This window comes from Polyodon spathula, chromosome 6 (genome assembly GCF_017654505.1).
Source record: "Polyodon spathula isolate WHYD16114869_AA chromosome 6, ASM1765450v1, whole genome shotgun sequence".
NCBI classification, from domain to species: domain Eukaryota; kingdom Metazoa; phylum Chordata; class Actinopteri; order Acipenseriformes; family Polyodontidae; genus Polyodon; species Polyodon spathula.
The window spans coordinates 16,701,035-16,715,602 of NC_054539.1; the positions used below are offsets into that span (position 1 = coordinate 16,701,035).

The window sequence follows — 14,568 nt, forward strand, 5'->3', positions numbered from 1 at the left end:
TTATCTTTCATATCTTTCCCATCTACCTAAAAATAAAAATATATATGAATGTATGCACAATAGTATTTCTGAAAAAAGGCTAGTTATTTTAATCCCTTGTTTGCTTGTTAATGTACAGTAGTAATGCTTACAAATATACTGTGCCTCTGTAAACCACCTCTTCAGTTAACCCTTTGGAGTCAATATGCTGAAGTTCTCATTTGAGAAAAAGATCCAGCAGCACCCTCAGTGCTGATTTTTAAAGGATTAACTTCTATAAATTAGAAAATGAAACAAATTTTCTCAGTAAAAAACAAAGGGGGAAGTCTGTCTAGTTAATGTGCTACAAGTTACCTAGTTATAAAATATTGTACTTTTTAAGGAGATGGAAACTTCTCTAGTATTTAGCTGTGTGTGTTTTGTTTTATGTCCGGTTCCCCAACATACTTCCAGTGTCTCAAAGTAATTCGGTCCTGTAAAGACACAAGGGACAACAGCAAGATTGTTCACAGCATACTCTAGTTGATGTCAATATCTATAATAAAACTATTTTGCTATTGAGCGATCACTAACAACTCATTTGATGGCTTTTATGTTGTTTTGGGGGGAAATCTGGAAAATCAAACCTACTGCAATTCTGTGAGTTTATCTGAATGCAATTATTTTCTAACAACTGGGTTGGTATGTTTTATTTTGAAATGCTGTAATTTCCTGCCTTCTCTTCATATGTCTACAGCCTTTTATAATCTGAACTGTAATCATTTAAACCATTCTTAATAGTTTACTAATTTCACTCATCTGTAGCTTAATAACTGATAAGTGAAATGCTCCAAATACAGTTACCGATTCTCCGCTGCATGCAAGTTGTGTTTAAATGCTGTATTTCCTTTCTCCAGATGAGAACCACACCGCAGCAGCAGCAGCAGAGTCGAACAGACTGCTGGATGTGCCACGCTATCACTGCGAAGGGACCGAGTCCCCCTATCAGACCAGGCAGCTGCATCCTGCGATCAGGGTGGCAGATTTGCTGCAGCACATTAATTTGATGAAGACTTCTGACAGCTATGGATTCAAAGAGGAATACGAGGTTGGGTTCTACTGGGAACATAATCATTGCACATTACTGAGCTGTGTACCAGCCAATACTGTATCATTCCAAATAGAAGTTAAAAATAAATAGGTTTCGAAGAATTCCGTTACACTAAACCTCAACTTGAAATCCCCATATCCACCTGCAGGATTTTAGTTAACCAAAGGTTTACAAAAAAAGATGCAAAATGTATGTACTAAAGAAGAGATTTAAAAAATGTAAAGTAAAAGCAGTCTTTTATAGTTAAGTTTTAATGTGTTAAATAGTGTTTCAGAGGTAAATGAAAAGCAGCCATATTTAGTCAGTTTGATGGAAACATATTTGAATAGTAGATGGCCATTTCTACCAGTAATTTTAGCTTTTATTTTGAAGCTTATTTATTTCTGTCAGTAATTCACATCAGGAATGTATCAAACCTAAAGGTTTTTGAAAGCCCTCCGTTTGCTCCCAACATCCTGTGCGTGCAGAGTTCAATATAAGGATTTGCTACTTTTGGGGAATGTAAAGTACTCTAAAGTATAAGTGAACTGCACGTTATTTTGTAAGGTTTTGTTAAGGGACCGTGTTTCCTGCAGTACAAGCCCATGTAGATCAGCTTTGCCTCTCTTCATGGTTGGATCAGTGACCACAGCTCGTAAATGTAGGGTGCATTTCCTGTAAGCATGCTTGCTGCTCAGAGCAAAATGTCAAGAACTCTGTTGCAGCTTCATAGCCTTTGCAGTCAAAATTATGAACATACAATATCCATCTCGATTTTTTTTATTATTTTGCACTCTGAAACTGTTGACTTATTTGTGTTTATAAAAAAAAAATGGTATTTTGTAATAGCTTGTACATCAGTTTTATGAAATATTTAATTCAGCTAATACGTTCATTAGCCTGTTTTGTTTTATTTGATTACGGTGCAATATTAGGATGATGGAATTATATTCATTGCTAAATTTATTTTCATATTGCTTTTCCTCCATATTGCCGCTATGTCTCGTCTCTCCAATACATAAGAATATTGTTTATCCAAAACCCAGTAATTTATAGGTATCTGACCACCACAAACTTGTTTTATACCAAAGTCTTCTGTATTTAAATCATAAATAAAATATGATGATAAAAATGACATCATTTTATTTCATTGTGTTTAGAGTTTCTTTGAAGGCCAGTCTGCTTCATGGGATGTAGCAAAGAAGGAACAAAACCGAACAAAGAATCGCTATGGAAATATAATTGCATGTAAGTCTTTAGCAAGCACAGAGTGTGTGTTTGTTTGTGTGTATACAGATATAGATATACATATAGAGAGAGACCTGCTGGATATTTGTATGGGATGATTCATCTTGGGGTCTCGTCAAAATATACTCAAATTGGGTAAAATTTTCTTTTAACAAATATAATTTTTTCAGATGACCATTCCAGAGTTATTTTACAACCTATGGAAGATGACCCATCCTCTGATTACATTAATGCCAATTACATAGATGTAAGTCTGCATTTTGACATATGTTCTTCTGTATATGGGTCTTTTTTTTTGCATGGGTTTTCTAAAATTTGAATACAGCTTCTTATTTTTTTTACTTGTTCGAAGTGCTTGGATTCACTGACATTGTTGTGCTTTCTTTCACATCTGGCTTTGATTTGGGCTGTAGATATGGCTGTACAGGGATGTAAGTATCACTGTAGGTGAATTAACTACACAACATTGTATTGTGGTACTTTTTAGTTGTGTTAACTCTAATATCATCTGTAATAGTTTGTGACTTTTTTTTTTTTCTTCTCCATTTCATGCCTGTATACATTTCCACTCTTTGTAGTACTGTAATAAATTGTCATGGAAGACATTGTCCTTATTTTGATGTTTACCATAATAGAGGGAAATTAAATTGGTTTACGTATTCTAGCCTTAATGGGTGAATTTATTTAATATACCTATGTCCCGCAGAAAAAAAAAAACACCACAATGGATCTTTCTATACCCATTTATAGCCCAGGGAGTCACCCAGGATTGCATCAACAAATTATTTGTAGGATTATTTTTCTTAAGATACTAATAGATAAGTGGTTGATGCAATCCAAGGGTCTTGTAAAATGCTTAAAATCAACTGCCAAGTAAATTTACAGACTACCATAGTCTTGCACTGTAAAGAGAATAAAACGGTTATTAACTTTTGTGCATTTTTATACTGGTCTGCACTGTTGAAATAGTGAAAGTATAAACAATCTAGATTGATTTCTCTGCACCAGAGATTTCATCAGCATTTATGTAGTTTTCAAATTAAACTATGAATTGCATATCGTATATATGCATTTCAGGGATTTACGTCTGTACTTACAGTATGTTGTACTTGTACCCCTATGATACAATTACACCTAATAACAGCTATCACTTTAGTCCATTTATTTAAAAAAAAATAAAAAAGCACATTTGTTCTACATGCAGTTCATCAAATAACTTGGTCCATGGAAATGATTAATGTAGGTCTTGTTTTCCACCAATATGTTTGTATTTTTTTATTTTAGTACATGATGCACTTAAACTGAAATGTCTTTTTAGGGATATCAAAGGCCAAGCCATTACATCGCTACACAAGGTAAGAAACAGCATTATATATGGTGTATGCAGGTGTGTATTTGAGGATACTAATACAGCATGTTAGAACAGTTTCCTAATGTCAACACCAGTTATTTTGATGATTATTTTTCATCCAGGCTTGTATTTTATCAGCTCCTAAAGTATTACTGTTTTATTAATGATATTAAAGGCTTATTCATCTTGCATACAATCAATTAAAATATAAACAGCATGTAACCTAGAGGTCACACTCACACACACACACACGAATATTAATTCAGCTTTGGTTTCACATTAATTCTACTGGGGGAAAAACTGTTCTAAAATATCTGTTGATCATTTATTTTTTCTGAAAGAAGGAAGAATCAAGGGGTCATGGTTTGAAGTCTTTAAAATCTTAAAAGGAGTTGACATAGTTAACCCAAGCCATTACTTAAAGCGCAGTACAGAAACCAAGATATGAGGGCAAAGTTAGAAATTAAGTGTGGACTTAGAACAGAGGGAATGAGACACTTCACACAAATAAGTGGTAAACATTAGATCCTTTAAGACCCAACTTGATAAAGTTCTGATATCAATCCACTGCTACAACTGGATGAGCTTGGATGGGCTGAATGGCTTCCTCCTCAAATTTCAATTTTCTTATGTTCTTAAAGCCCGCACATGACAGCATTATAAAAACCTGCATCTCCAGTGAATTAATAAAAAGGTTCTGTGTCTTGAACTGTTAAAAAAAAAAAAAAAAAAAAAAAAAAAAAAAAAAAAAGCCTACACCTTTCAGGCTTAAAATGTGAAACCATTAAAACCCTTTTGAGTGAACCAATGCCTTTCAGAATGATACGCATCCATGAAAAATCATCTTGTATCTTGTTCAGGTCCAGTTCATGAAACAGTGTATGATTTTTGGAGGATGATCTGGCAGGAACAATCTGCATGTGTTGTGATGGCTACAAATCTGGTTGAAGTTGGACGTGTGAGTATATTTTTGGTTTTGAAGGAAATGTACGCCATTTGATTTGTGCATTTTTTATAAAGATACTCTATAGTATAATATACTGGAATATTTATTGATTACAAAACTCCAGATTGCCATGTTTTATGTTTACACCTCATGTAGAAAGTATGTTTTGGTTTCATTTTGTTCAGTATTTACCTTTGGTTTGTTCAGGGACAAAGTTAATAAACTAATTCTCAGTATTTTAGTGCAAACACAAGTACCATATTTCAACTAACAGAGTATCAATTGTACAATAACACACATCGCGGTTTTTTCATTTAGGTAAAATGCTACAAGTACTGGCCAGATGATGCTGAAGTATATGGAGACTTCAAAGTGACGTTTGTGGAAGTGGAGCCACTTGCAGAATATGTTGTCCGAACATTCACATTGGAAAGGGTAGGCAGAAGCACATTTATTACTTTGTGTGAAATTAAGTTTCTTGTCAATTCGAATAAACAATTATGTTGATACATTTTATTGGAACAGCAAAGTTAAACCGAAAAAGTTAAAACAAGACACGCAGCATGAGGTGAAATTATTTATTTCTACATTATTTTTAGTGTTTGAAATTAATAAGGTATCAACATTTCTTCTGCAGACCATATGGCTAACATGAGTAAAAGGTGCACAAGATTTGCACATAAAGCAGAATACTCATGTTAATGATGTTGTCTGACTTGGATCTTTTGAACTGATTACAGAAATGTGATTGTATGATTTCTGTTAACAACTTTTGAAAAGTACACTGAGGAGTAAACCACTCCTAAGTCAATCAAATACAGTACCTTTACAATTTGATTGCTGAGCTCAAATACATAACTTCCAAAAAAAAATAAATAAAATAAAAATAAAAAAAAAGATGGTCGATTTCCTGTTTCAATAGCAACTTTAAAATTCCCATTTCCAAGAACTGTAATTTTAGTTAGTTTGTTCTTCCTGTCAGCCAACTAATTGATGATTCTGTTGAGATTTGTATCTGATTTTATGTATACATATTTTTCTATATTTTTGCAGAGAGGCTCCAATGAAATGCGTGAAGTGAAACAGTTTCATTTCACTGGCTGGCCTGACCATGGAGTACCTTACCATGCAACTGGCCTGCTGTCATTCATAAGACGTGTCAAAATGTCAAACCCACCCAGTGCAGGTCCCATTGTTGTTCACTGCAGGTAAACAATATACGATGCAACAGCATTCATTCATTTGTGTAATAGTTACAAGTTCAATGTTTTCTTTTTTCAAAAAAAATTGATGTAAGCCCAAAACTAAATCTATGCAGGATGTAGTTATGTAGACAGGGAAGCTAAAATCTTTTATTTCAGCATTGTTTTAACTAAACCACCATCTACTGATTTTATGTATGTATGTATATTTTACACAAATACACGCATACATTTTTGCAAGCTGAAACACAGTACGTCTTTCTGTGTCTGAGTTTCTGGTCTTGATTGTTCTAGTGCTGGAGCTGGAAGAACAGGATGCTACATTGTAATAGACATCATGCTGGACATGGCTGAGAGAGAGGGAGTTGTGGATATTTACAACTGTGTGAAAGCTTTGCGTTCTCGACGGATTAATATGGTTCAGACGGAGGTATTGCTTTATTTATTTCTTTATTTTAAACATTTCATGTCGAGCATTGTGATGGTAGTCTAAACACCATTGCCAGTATTTTCTACAAATAAAGTGGTATTTTTGAAAAATCCATCTTTTTTGTTTTTTTCACAGGAACAGTACATTTTTATTCATGATGCCATTCTGGAAGCGTGCTTGTGTGGAGAGACAACAATACCTGCTTGTGAATTCAAGGCTACCTACTATGATATGATTAGAATAGACTCACAAAGCAACTCTTCTCACCTAAAAGATGAATTCCAGGTAAGTATTTTTGACACATGCTCAGTAACATTGCTCTAGTCATGTGCTTCAGACACACATTTATTGACAAATTAATTGTTCTCTTTATATTCAGATGCAAAATCACTTTCACTCACACGAGTGGTGAAGAACGAGCTCTATATATATATATATATATATATATATATTATATATATATTATATATAGATATATATATATATATATATATAAAACATTTTGCCACGGTAACGCATACTTGGACATTAAGGCATTTTAATCTACAACATCCTTAAATATCAGTTTTTAATATAACTAGTATTTTATAATATTATTTTCTAAAAGATATTGTAAATGAAATGCAACTTTTTGGTTAACTTTTTTTTTTCTTCCTGTTGTACAGACGCTGAATTCTGTAACTCCACAACCCCAGCCAGAAGACTGCAGCATTGCTCTGCTTCCCAGGAATCATGAGAAGAACCGTTTCATGGATATGCTGCCTCCAGACAGATGTCTACCTTTTCTTATCACTTTAGATGGAGAAAGTAGTAACTACATTAATGCCGCCCTTATGGATGTAAGTGTTTGCCCATGTATCATATAAGACTGCAAAATAATCATTAGTAATAAATAACTGGGAACCACATAAAGTTAGAGATAAATCCAGTTTTTTTTTTTTGTTTTGTATATAAAGTACATCACTGATGGCTTAAGTTTTTAAAAGGGTAAAACGGGCAGTCGAGAATTTAAGTTATTAGTGTAGTAACTGTGTTCTACATTAGCTATTCAGTACTGTTGTCACATATTAACTAACTTGTTTGTACTCCCTTGATTTGATTTTTTTTTTTTTGTATGTTGTTGTTAAGCTTGGTTTATGGTGTATTTTTATTTTTTTTTTTCATTGGCTGAAATAGTACTAATAACTTTAACGTGACCCTGTACAAAATGGAGGTAAGTAAAATAACAGTAAGGGGTCTTCCAGAGGCTCGCCTGGTAAAAGCACAGCCACGTGGTGTGCAGGGCAGGTCAGTCTCCGGTCTTCTCTGGGGTTTCCAGAGGGAGCATCACATTGGCTCTGGTGCTCCCACGAGTTAGGAAGGCAACTGTCGGGGAATGTTTCTCCTCATAATGCTACAGTTGACCCAGGAGATCAGGTGTCTCTGGCAGACACCTGCAGGGCTATGTTTTGTCCTCCAGTGGCCGGTAGCTTGCTGATCTTGAGTTTCTGGGTTTAAAGAGGTAACTGGCTTGGTTGTGGGAGTGGAGTACACCCACTGAACCTTCAGTTTTCCTATGATGTGTGGGGAATTTCTGCAGTGAGGGGGAAAATTAATTGGACAATCTAAATTGTGAAGAAAATTAGGGTTAGAATAATTGAGCTCTCTAAATAAATAAATAAATGAATAAACAAACGCCTAGCTTATTGTCAACTGGTGTCACTGCTGCATTAAGAACCTGCAGTATTAGAAAGACAATAATATATCAAATAGAATGAGCAGTCAGAGTTCCAAGAAACCAGCTGAAACAACCCTTCCAAAATAAGCTTTATGAGTCTGTATTAAAGCAAAATAGTTAATCTCAGTTTGAGATCATATTTGTCAAATTATTGATAGAAAGTCATTTACCTTTCAGTCCATGATGGCACCATTCACCTGATGTTTATAATGTTTAGTTAAAACATAGAAACTACTTGACTGAGGATTAATCTATATTAAATATACAGGTATATACATAATATATATATATATATATATATATATATATATATATATATATATATATATACAGTGTCTATAGAAAGTCTACACCCCTTTCAAAATGTTCCTTTTGTTGCCTTATTGCCTGGAAGTAAAATAGTTGTTTTTTTTTTTTTTTCATTTATCTACACATCCTACCCCACAACTTCCAAGTGAAAAAAATATTCTACAAATTTGTAGAAAATTAGTTAGAAATAAAAACTGAAATAGCTTGGTTGGATAAGTGTCCACCCCCTTTGTAATAGCAATCCTAAGCTCAGGTATAACCAATCGCCTTCAAAATCACACAGCAAGTTAAGTGGCCTCCACCTGTGTTAAAGTATAGTGATTCACACGATTTAAGGATAAATTCAGCAGTTCCTGTAGGTTCCCTCTGCTGGGTAGTGCATTGCAAAGCAAAGACTCAACCCTGAGCACCAAGATGTTTTCAAAAGAACTCCGGGACAAAGTTGTTGAAAGGCAGAGATCAGGGGATGGGTATGAAAAAAATATCAAAGGCCTTGAATATCCCTTGGAGCTTGGTAAAGACGATTTATTAAGAAGTGGAAGGTGTATGGCACCACCAAGACCCTGCCTAGATCAGGCCGTCCCTCCAAACTGGATGACTGAGCAAGAGGGAGACTGATCAGAGAGGCTACCAAGAGGCCAATGGCAACTTTGCAAGAGCTACAGGCTTTTATGGCCAAGACTGGTCAAAGTGTGCATGTGACAACAATATCCCAACCACTCCACAAATCTGGCTTGTATGGTAGGGTGGAAAGAAGGAAGCCATTACTCAAGAAAGTCCACCTTGGATCCCGTTTTGAAACACTCAGGAGATTCTGTAGCCATGTGGCAAAAAGTTTTGTGGTCTGACTAAAAAAAATGGAACTTTTTGGCCTAAATGCAAAGCGTTATGTTTGGCGCAAACCCAACACAGCACATCACCCAAAGAACACCATCCCTACTGTGAAGCATGGTGGTGGCAGCATCATGTTATGGGGATGTTTCTTATCGGCAGGGACTGGGGCACTTGTCAGGATAGAAAAGAAAATAAATGGAGCAAAGTACAGAGAAGTCCTTGAGGAAACCCTGCTGCCCTCTGCAAGAAAGCCGAAACTGGGACGGAAGTTCACCTTTCAGCATGACAACGACCCAGAGCACACAGCCAAAGCTACACTGCAGTGGCTAAGGAACAAAAAGGTAAATGTCCTTGAGTGGCCCAGTCAGAGCCCCGACCTAAATCCAATCGAAAATTTGTGGCATGACTTGAAGATTGCTGTCCATCAACGCTCCCCAAGGAATTTGACAGAGCTTGAACAGTTTTGTAAAGAAGAAATGGTCAAATATTGCCATATCTAGGTGTGCAACATTGGTAGAGACCTATTCCAACAGACTCACAGCTGTAATTGCTGCCAAAGGTGCTTCCAACAAGTACTAACACAGGGGGGTAGAGACTTGTGCAATTATGATCTTTCAGTTTTGTATTTAATATATAAATAAAAACTGTTTCCCCTTAACAGTGTGGAGTATGGTGTGAAATTAAGTGGGGGAAAAAAATCCTCATTTAAATGCATGAAACTGAGGCACTGACACAAAATGTGAAAAAAAGTTCAAGGGGGTCTACTTTCTATAGGCACGCTGTACTATCGTATACTTATTTTTCGAGTACTGCAGTCATTCATAAACATTACAAACTCTTGGACTTTTTCTAACCAAGCCATCAGAAGAATACCAGGTAATTTATTACTTTTAATAATTATTTTTACATAAATAAAACTGGTTTTGTTTCATGGCTTGACTAATGAAAGCTATACAGAAATCTAGCCTTTTGTTTAAACATAAGTAATTTCCAAGTAATATTGGTCATAGTAATATATTACCAAGAATAAGTTGGTTAGTTCTAGGTAAGTGCCAGGTAAACTATATTTTGCTTAAGTGGGAATATTAAAAAAGGCTTTGTTTGTAGCAAAGTTTGGTCATTTAAGAGCATGTTAATGACTAGTTAAATAGTTTGATACTTTGGCCTTCGCTTCGGATTAAGCTTATGTAGGCAGTAGTTAACTGACTGGTAAGGGAAAAATTTGTTCATTTGTTTTAAAAGGAACTAAATATCCAATTAGTGAAGCATTTCTTTTGCATGAGTTTAATTACAACATCAGTATTTATAATATAAGAGTCTGTATTAATTGTAGCATATTTGACATTTGTTTTACCATTTGAAAAATGTTTTGTGCTTTACCTAGCTGGGTATTAATTTTTGTAATGTGTTTTTGTTCTCCCCAGAAGCAAAGTGAAATTATTTTATTCAACTTTTTCAGAGCTATAGACAACCTGCTGCCTTTATTGTTACACAACATCCTTTGCCCAACACTGTAAAGGACTTCTGGAGGCTGGTTTATGACTATGGCTGTACTTCATTGGTGATGCTAAATGAGATTGACCTTGCACAGGTAAGCAATATTAGACATAAAGAAAATGTTTACAAAATATCTTTCACCAATATTGGTAAAACAAAATGACTGTTTTGATTGCCTGGCACATCTGTAATTCCTCTATGTTAGACATGCCTTTTGTGGTTAATGAATTACTAGGTCCCAACTGGTGCAAATGCTTCTTTTATTCTTTTCAGTCTACTATTTTTTTTTTTCAACTAAACCTCAAAAAAAGACTTTAAAGATGCTTTATTGAATTTACAGAAATTCTCTTTGTAAATTGAAATCCTTTACGCAAACATTCTACAAGGTAATGGATGGTAAATAGATAGCTTGCTTTGCTTTAAGATGCTGACTTTATTTCTGTTAAGAACATAAAGTTTACAAACGAGGAGGCCATTCGGCCCATCTTGCTCGTTTGGTTGTTAGTAGCTAATTGATCCCAGAATCTCATCAAGCCGCTTTTTGAAGGATCCCAGGGTGTCAGCTTCAACAACATTACTGGGGAGCTGATTCCAGACCCTCACGATTCTCTGTGTGAAAAAGTGTCTCGTATTTTCTGTTCTGAATGCCCCTTTATCTAATCTCCATTTGTGACCCCTGGTCCTTGTTTCTTTTTTCAGGTTGAAAAAATCCCTTGGGTCGACATTGCCAATAGCTTTTAGAATTTAGAATGCTTGAATTAGGTCGTCGCGTAGCCTTCTTTGTTCAAGACTGAATAGATTCAATTCTTTTATCCTGCCTTTATATGACATGCCTTTTAAACCCAGAATAATTCTGGTTGCTCTTCTTTGCACTCTTTCTAGAGCAGCAATATCCTTTTTATAGCGAGGTGACCAGAACTGCACACAATATTCAAGATTAGGTCTTACTAATGCATTGTACAGTTTTAACATTACTTCCCTTGATTTAAATTCGACACTTTTCACAATGTATCCGAGCATCTGGTTGGCCTTTTTTATAGCTGCCCCACATTGTCTAGATGAAGACATTTCTGAGTCAACAAAAACTCCTAGGTCTTTTTCAGAGTCCTCCTTTAATTTCAGTATCTCCCATATGATATTTATAATGCACATTTTTATTTCCTGCGTGCAGTACCTTACGTTTTTCTCTATTAAATGTCATTTGCCCTGTCTGCCTAGTTCTGAATCTTGTCTAGATCATTTTGAATGACCTTTGCTGCTGCAACAGTGTTTGCCACTCCTCCTATATTTGTGTTGTCTGTGAATTTAACAAGTTTGCTTACTATACCAGGGATGTCCGCAGTATTGGCCAGAAGAAGGAATCCTCAGATATGGGCCTATCCAAGTCGAATGCATGTCTTGTTCCATGGACTGTGACGTGATAAGCAGACTTTTCAGAATATGCAGTCTTACTAGAGTAAGTAAAGCCCTGAAATAAACCAATTTCAAAGACTTTAGTGTTTTATAGAAACCTTTCCTATTCAAATGTATTTCTAGTATAGGGTCAACGTTTACTGAGAAATGTAGTGTTTGCTTCTGTCTTGCATTTAAATGTTAGTTCGGAGAGCTCTAATATGTTTTGTAAGGCAGTCTCATCCATCAGCAAGAAAAATAGCTTACACTATTAAAGATTAATTAATTTTTGCAGTTTTGCATATAAAGGTGTTCTATGATGAAGTGCAGTGGCAACAAAGTTAACAAGGAGTGGGCACATAACTTTTCTAAACCAAAATACTTTGTTTAAAACATCTGCCAAAGGAGGTGAGAATACAAAATATCAGCGAGAAAGAATCTACCCTCATACAATCACTATTTAAATGAACTTTGCTTATAATAATAACAATCTTTATTTTTATATAGCACCTTTCATAGTGGACCATCATCACAAAGCGCTTTACAAGATACGAGACTAGGGTGTGTGAACTATGCATCAGCTGCAGAGTCACTTACAACAATGTCTCACCCGAAAGACGGAGCACAAGGAGGTTAAGTGACTTGATCAGGGTCACACAATAAGTCAGTGGCTGAGCTGGGATTTGAACTGGGGACCTCCTGGTTACAAGCCTGTTTCTTTAACTACTGGACCACACAGCCTCCTGTATATTTACATAGTACTCTATAAATTATCACAGACATTCTTTCGTCCTTTTTAGGTTTATAGTATATATTAGTGTTGAATAAAAAGGCAATCTCTACTGGTCAGCAAGTGGTACTGTATTCCCAGATCTACACCCTTAGATTTCACTCTGCATTTCCCATTGGGTGCTTATGGAAACACAGTGATAGTGTACTGTAGTCGTACTAAGAAGGTGAAAAGTGGTCTCTGCTGGAGTTCACTTTCTCTCAATGTTGATATGTTGCATGTAGACCCCAGTTGGTCTATGGTCAAACCTAGTTTACTAATATTCACTTTGCTCCTTGTAGCCACAGGAAGGTTACCTGATGGTACGCCAGTTTCAGTACCTCGGATGGGCATCTCACCGTGAAGTACCAGCATCCAAGAGATCATTCCTGAAGTTAATTCTTCAGGTTGAGAAATGGCAAGAGGAATGTGAAGAAGGAGAAGGTCGAACAATTATTCACTGCCTGTGAGTAATAGTGTTACCTGTGAACATTGACGTTTTGTGAGATTTAATTTATTACTTCTGCTATTGAAAGCAACATTATTCTTGTCACTACTGAACTAGTAGTGCACTTGTGCTGTGCCAGCTCTTGCATTCTGTGAGAAAATAATCAAAAAATGGAAATGCATTTTTAAATCATTTTTAATGTTTAATATTTGTTTATCATCAATCATAATGTTTTGTTTTCAATATAGTACAACTAGTCTAATTGCCAATTGAACCAATAATTTAAGCATCAATGTGAGGAGAACTTGTATGGATTTGAGCATCCGCCTCCACTTCTAGAAGTGCTAACATAGCATAAACCAGGTAGCAGCTTCACATTTTCAGCGTTATGGAAACTCCCACAGACAATCTTACAACATGTTTTTACTTTTACTAGCATCATACGTTCAACACAGCTGTACTTCTGTGATTCTCAGTCATATATCACTAGCCATCTGAGTGTTTTAATACAGTACATGCTAATATTTGGTGCACACAACTAATGTATTTTTAGTTGGATTCCATTATCAGTGTTGTCCAGTAAAAATTAACCCATTCATTGCCACAGTTTTAAAAGCTGGCCATTTTACTAATACACCCCAACCAGGCCCTGTTGGAGGTGAATTAAAAATTAAGGGCACATTGTCATAGTTTAGTGTTTCCAAAACACAAAAAAAATCACACTATTTTAATACAAACCCCACCAGGAGGTTCTGTAAAGGCTCAAATTTAAATGCATTCAGTGTCTTTGACAAGTCATTCTAAACAAGATTGAATAACATGCTTCTCTGACTTGAAATGATTAGTTAACTCAAAGATGTGGTAATGCATTGAAATAATGGAATTGACAAAATAACACAAATCTAACATCTGTTTGTCTGCAGAAATGGAGGAGGACGCAGTGGAATGTTCTGTGCCATCAGCACTGTGTGTGAAATGATTAAGCGGCAGAATGTGGTTGATATTTTCCATGCAGTGAAAAGTCTTCGTAACAGCAAATCAAACATGGTGGAAAGCCCAGTAAGTTATTGAAATAATAATGTAAACTGTAACTGTTTAGAAAAGTTGTGTTTTGCCGTAGATATTTTACAAACCTGAATGTCATGTTACAGAATAAGCAAACGGGTTGTATATTAACCGCAAAAACTTACTGTAAATGGCTTTCTATTTGTTTGAGAGAAAGCGGTGAGATACTTCTTCTTTTTGTTTATTTATTTATTTATTTTTTAACCAGGAAAAGAAAACCAGTGTGGCATTGCTGCTTACTGCTCGTAATTGTTTTGTGATAACATGACAAGAAATGTAGCATTAGACAGATCCCCTCTAACCACATCCTCT

At 35.5% G+C, this 14,568-nt stretch overlaps 1 protein-coding gene across 10 annotated transcripts in view; it reads left to right on the forward strand.

Annotated features, from left to right (window-relative positions):
• Positions 1-14,568, forward strand: part of LOC121316923 (receptor-type tyrosine-protein phosphatase kappa) — a 164,784-nt gene that overhangs the window by 149,279 nt on the left and 937 nt on the right. For 6 of the 10 annotated variants that reach the window (XM_041252296.1, XM_041252300.1, XM_041252301.1 and 3 more), the window contains 15 exons: positions 876-1,066; positions 2,209-2,296; positions 2,467-2,543; positions 2,710-2,727; positions 3,615-3,651; positions 4,508-4,605; positions 4,912-5,028; positions 5,647-5,801; positions 6,090-6,225; positions 6,361-6,510; positions 6,891-7,064; positions 10,545-10,676; positions 11,913-12,038; positions 13,046-13,209; positions 14,115-14,250. In XM_041252296.1, the coding sequence (XP_041108230.1) occupies positions 876-1,066; positions 2,209-2,296; positions 2,467-2,543; positions 2,710-2,727; positions 3,615-3,651; positions 4,508-4,605; positions 4,912-5,028; positions 5,647-5,801; positions 6,090-6,225; positions 6,361-6,510; positions 6,891-7,064; positions 10,545-10,676; positions 11,913-12,038; positions 13,046-13,209; positions 14,115-14,250 (1,799 nt within the window). The remainder of the gene's footprint in view (positions 1-875; positions 1,067-2,208; positions 2,297-2,466; positions 2,544-2,709; positions 2,728-3,614; positions 3,652-4,507; positions 4,606-4,911; positions 5,029-5,646; positions 5,802-6,089; positions 6,226-6,360; positions 6,511-6,890; positions 7,065-10,544; positions 10,677-11,912; positions 12,039-13,045; positions 13,210-14,114; positions 14,251-14,568) is intronic. The other 4 variants (XM_041252298.1, XM_041252304.1, XM_041252302.1 and 1 more) reach the window with 1 other exon arrangement.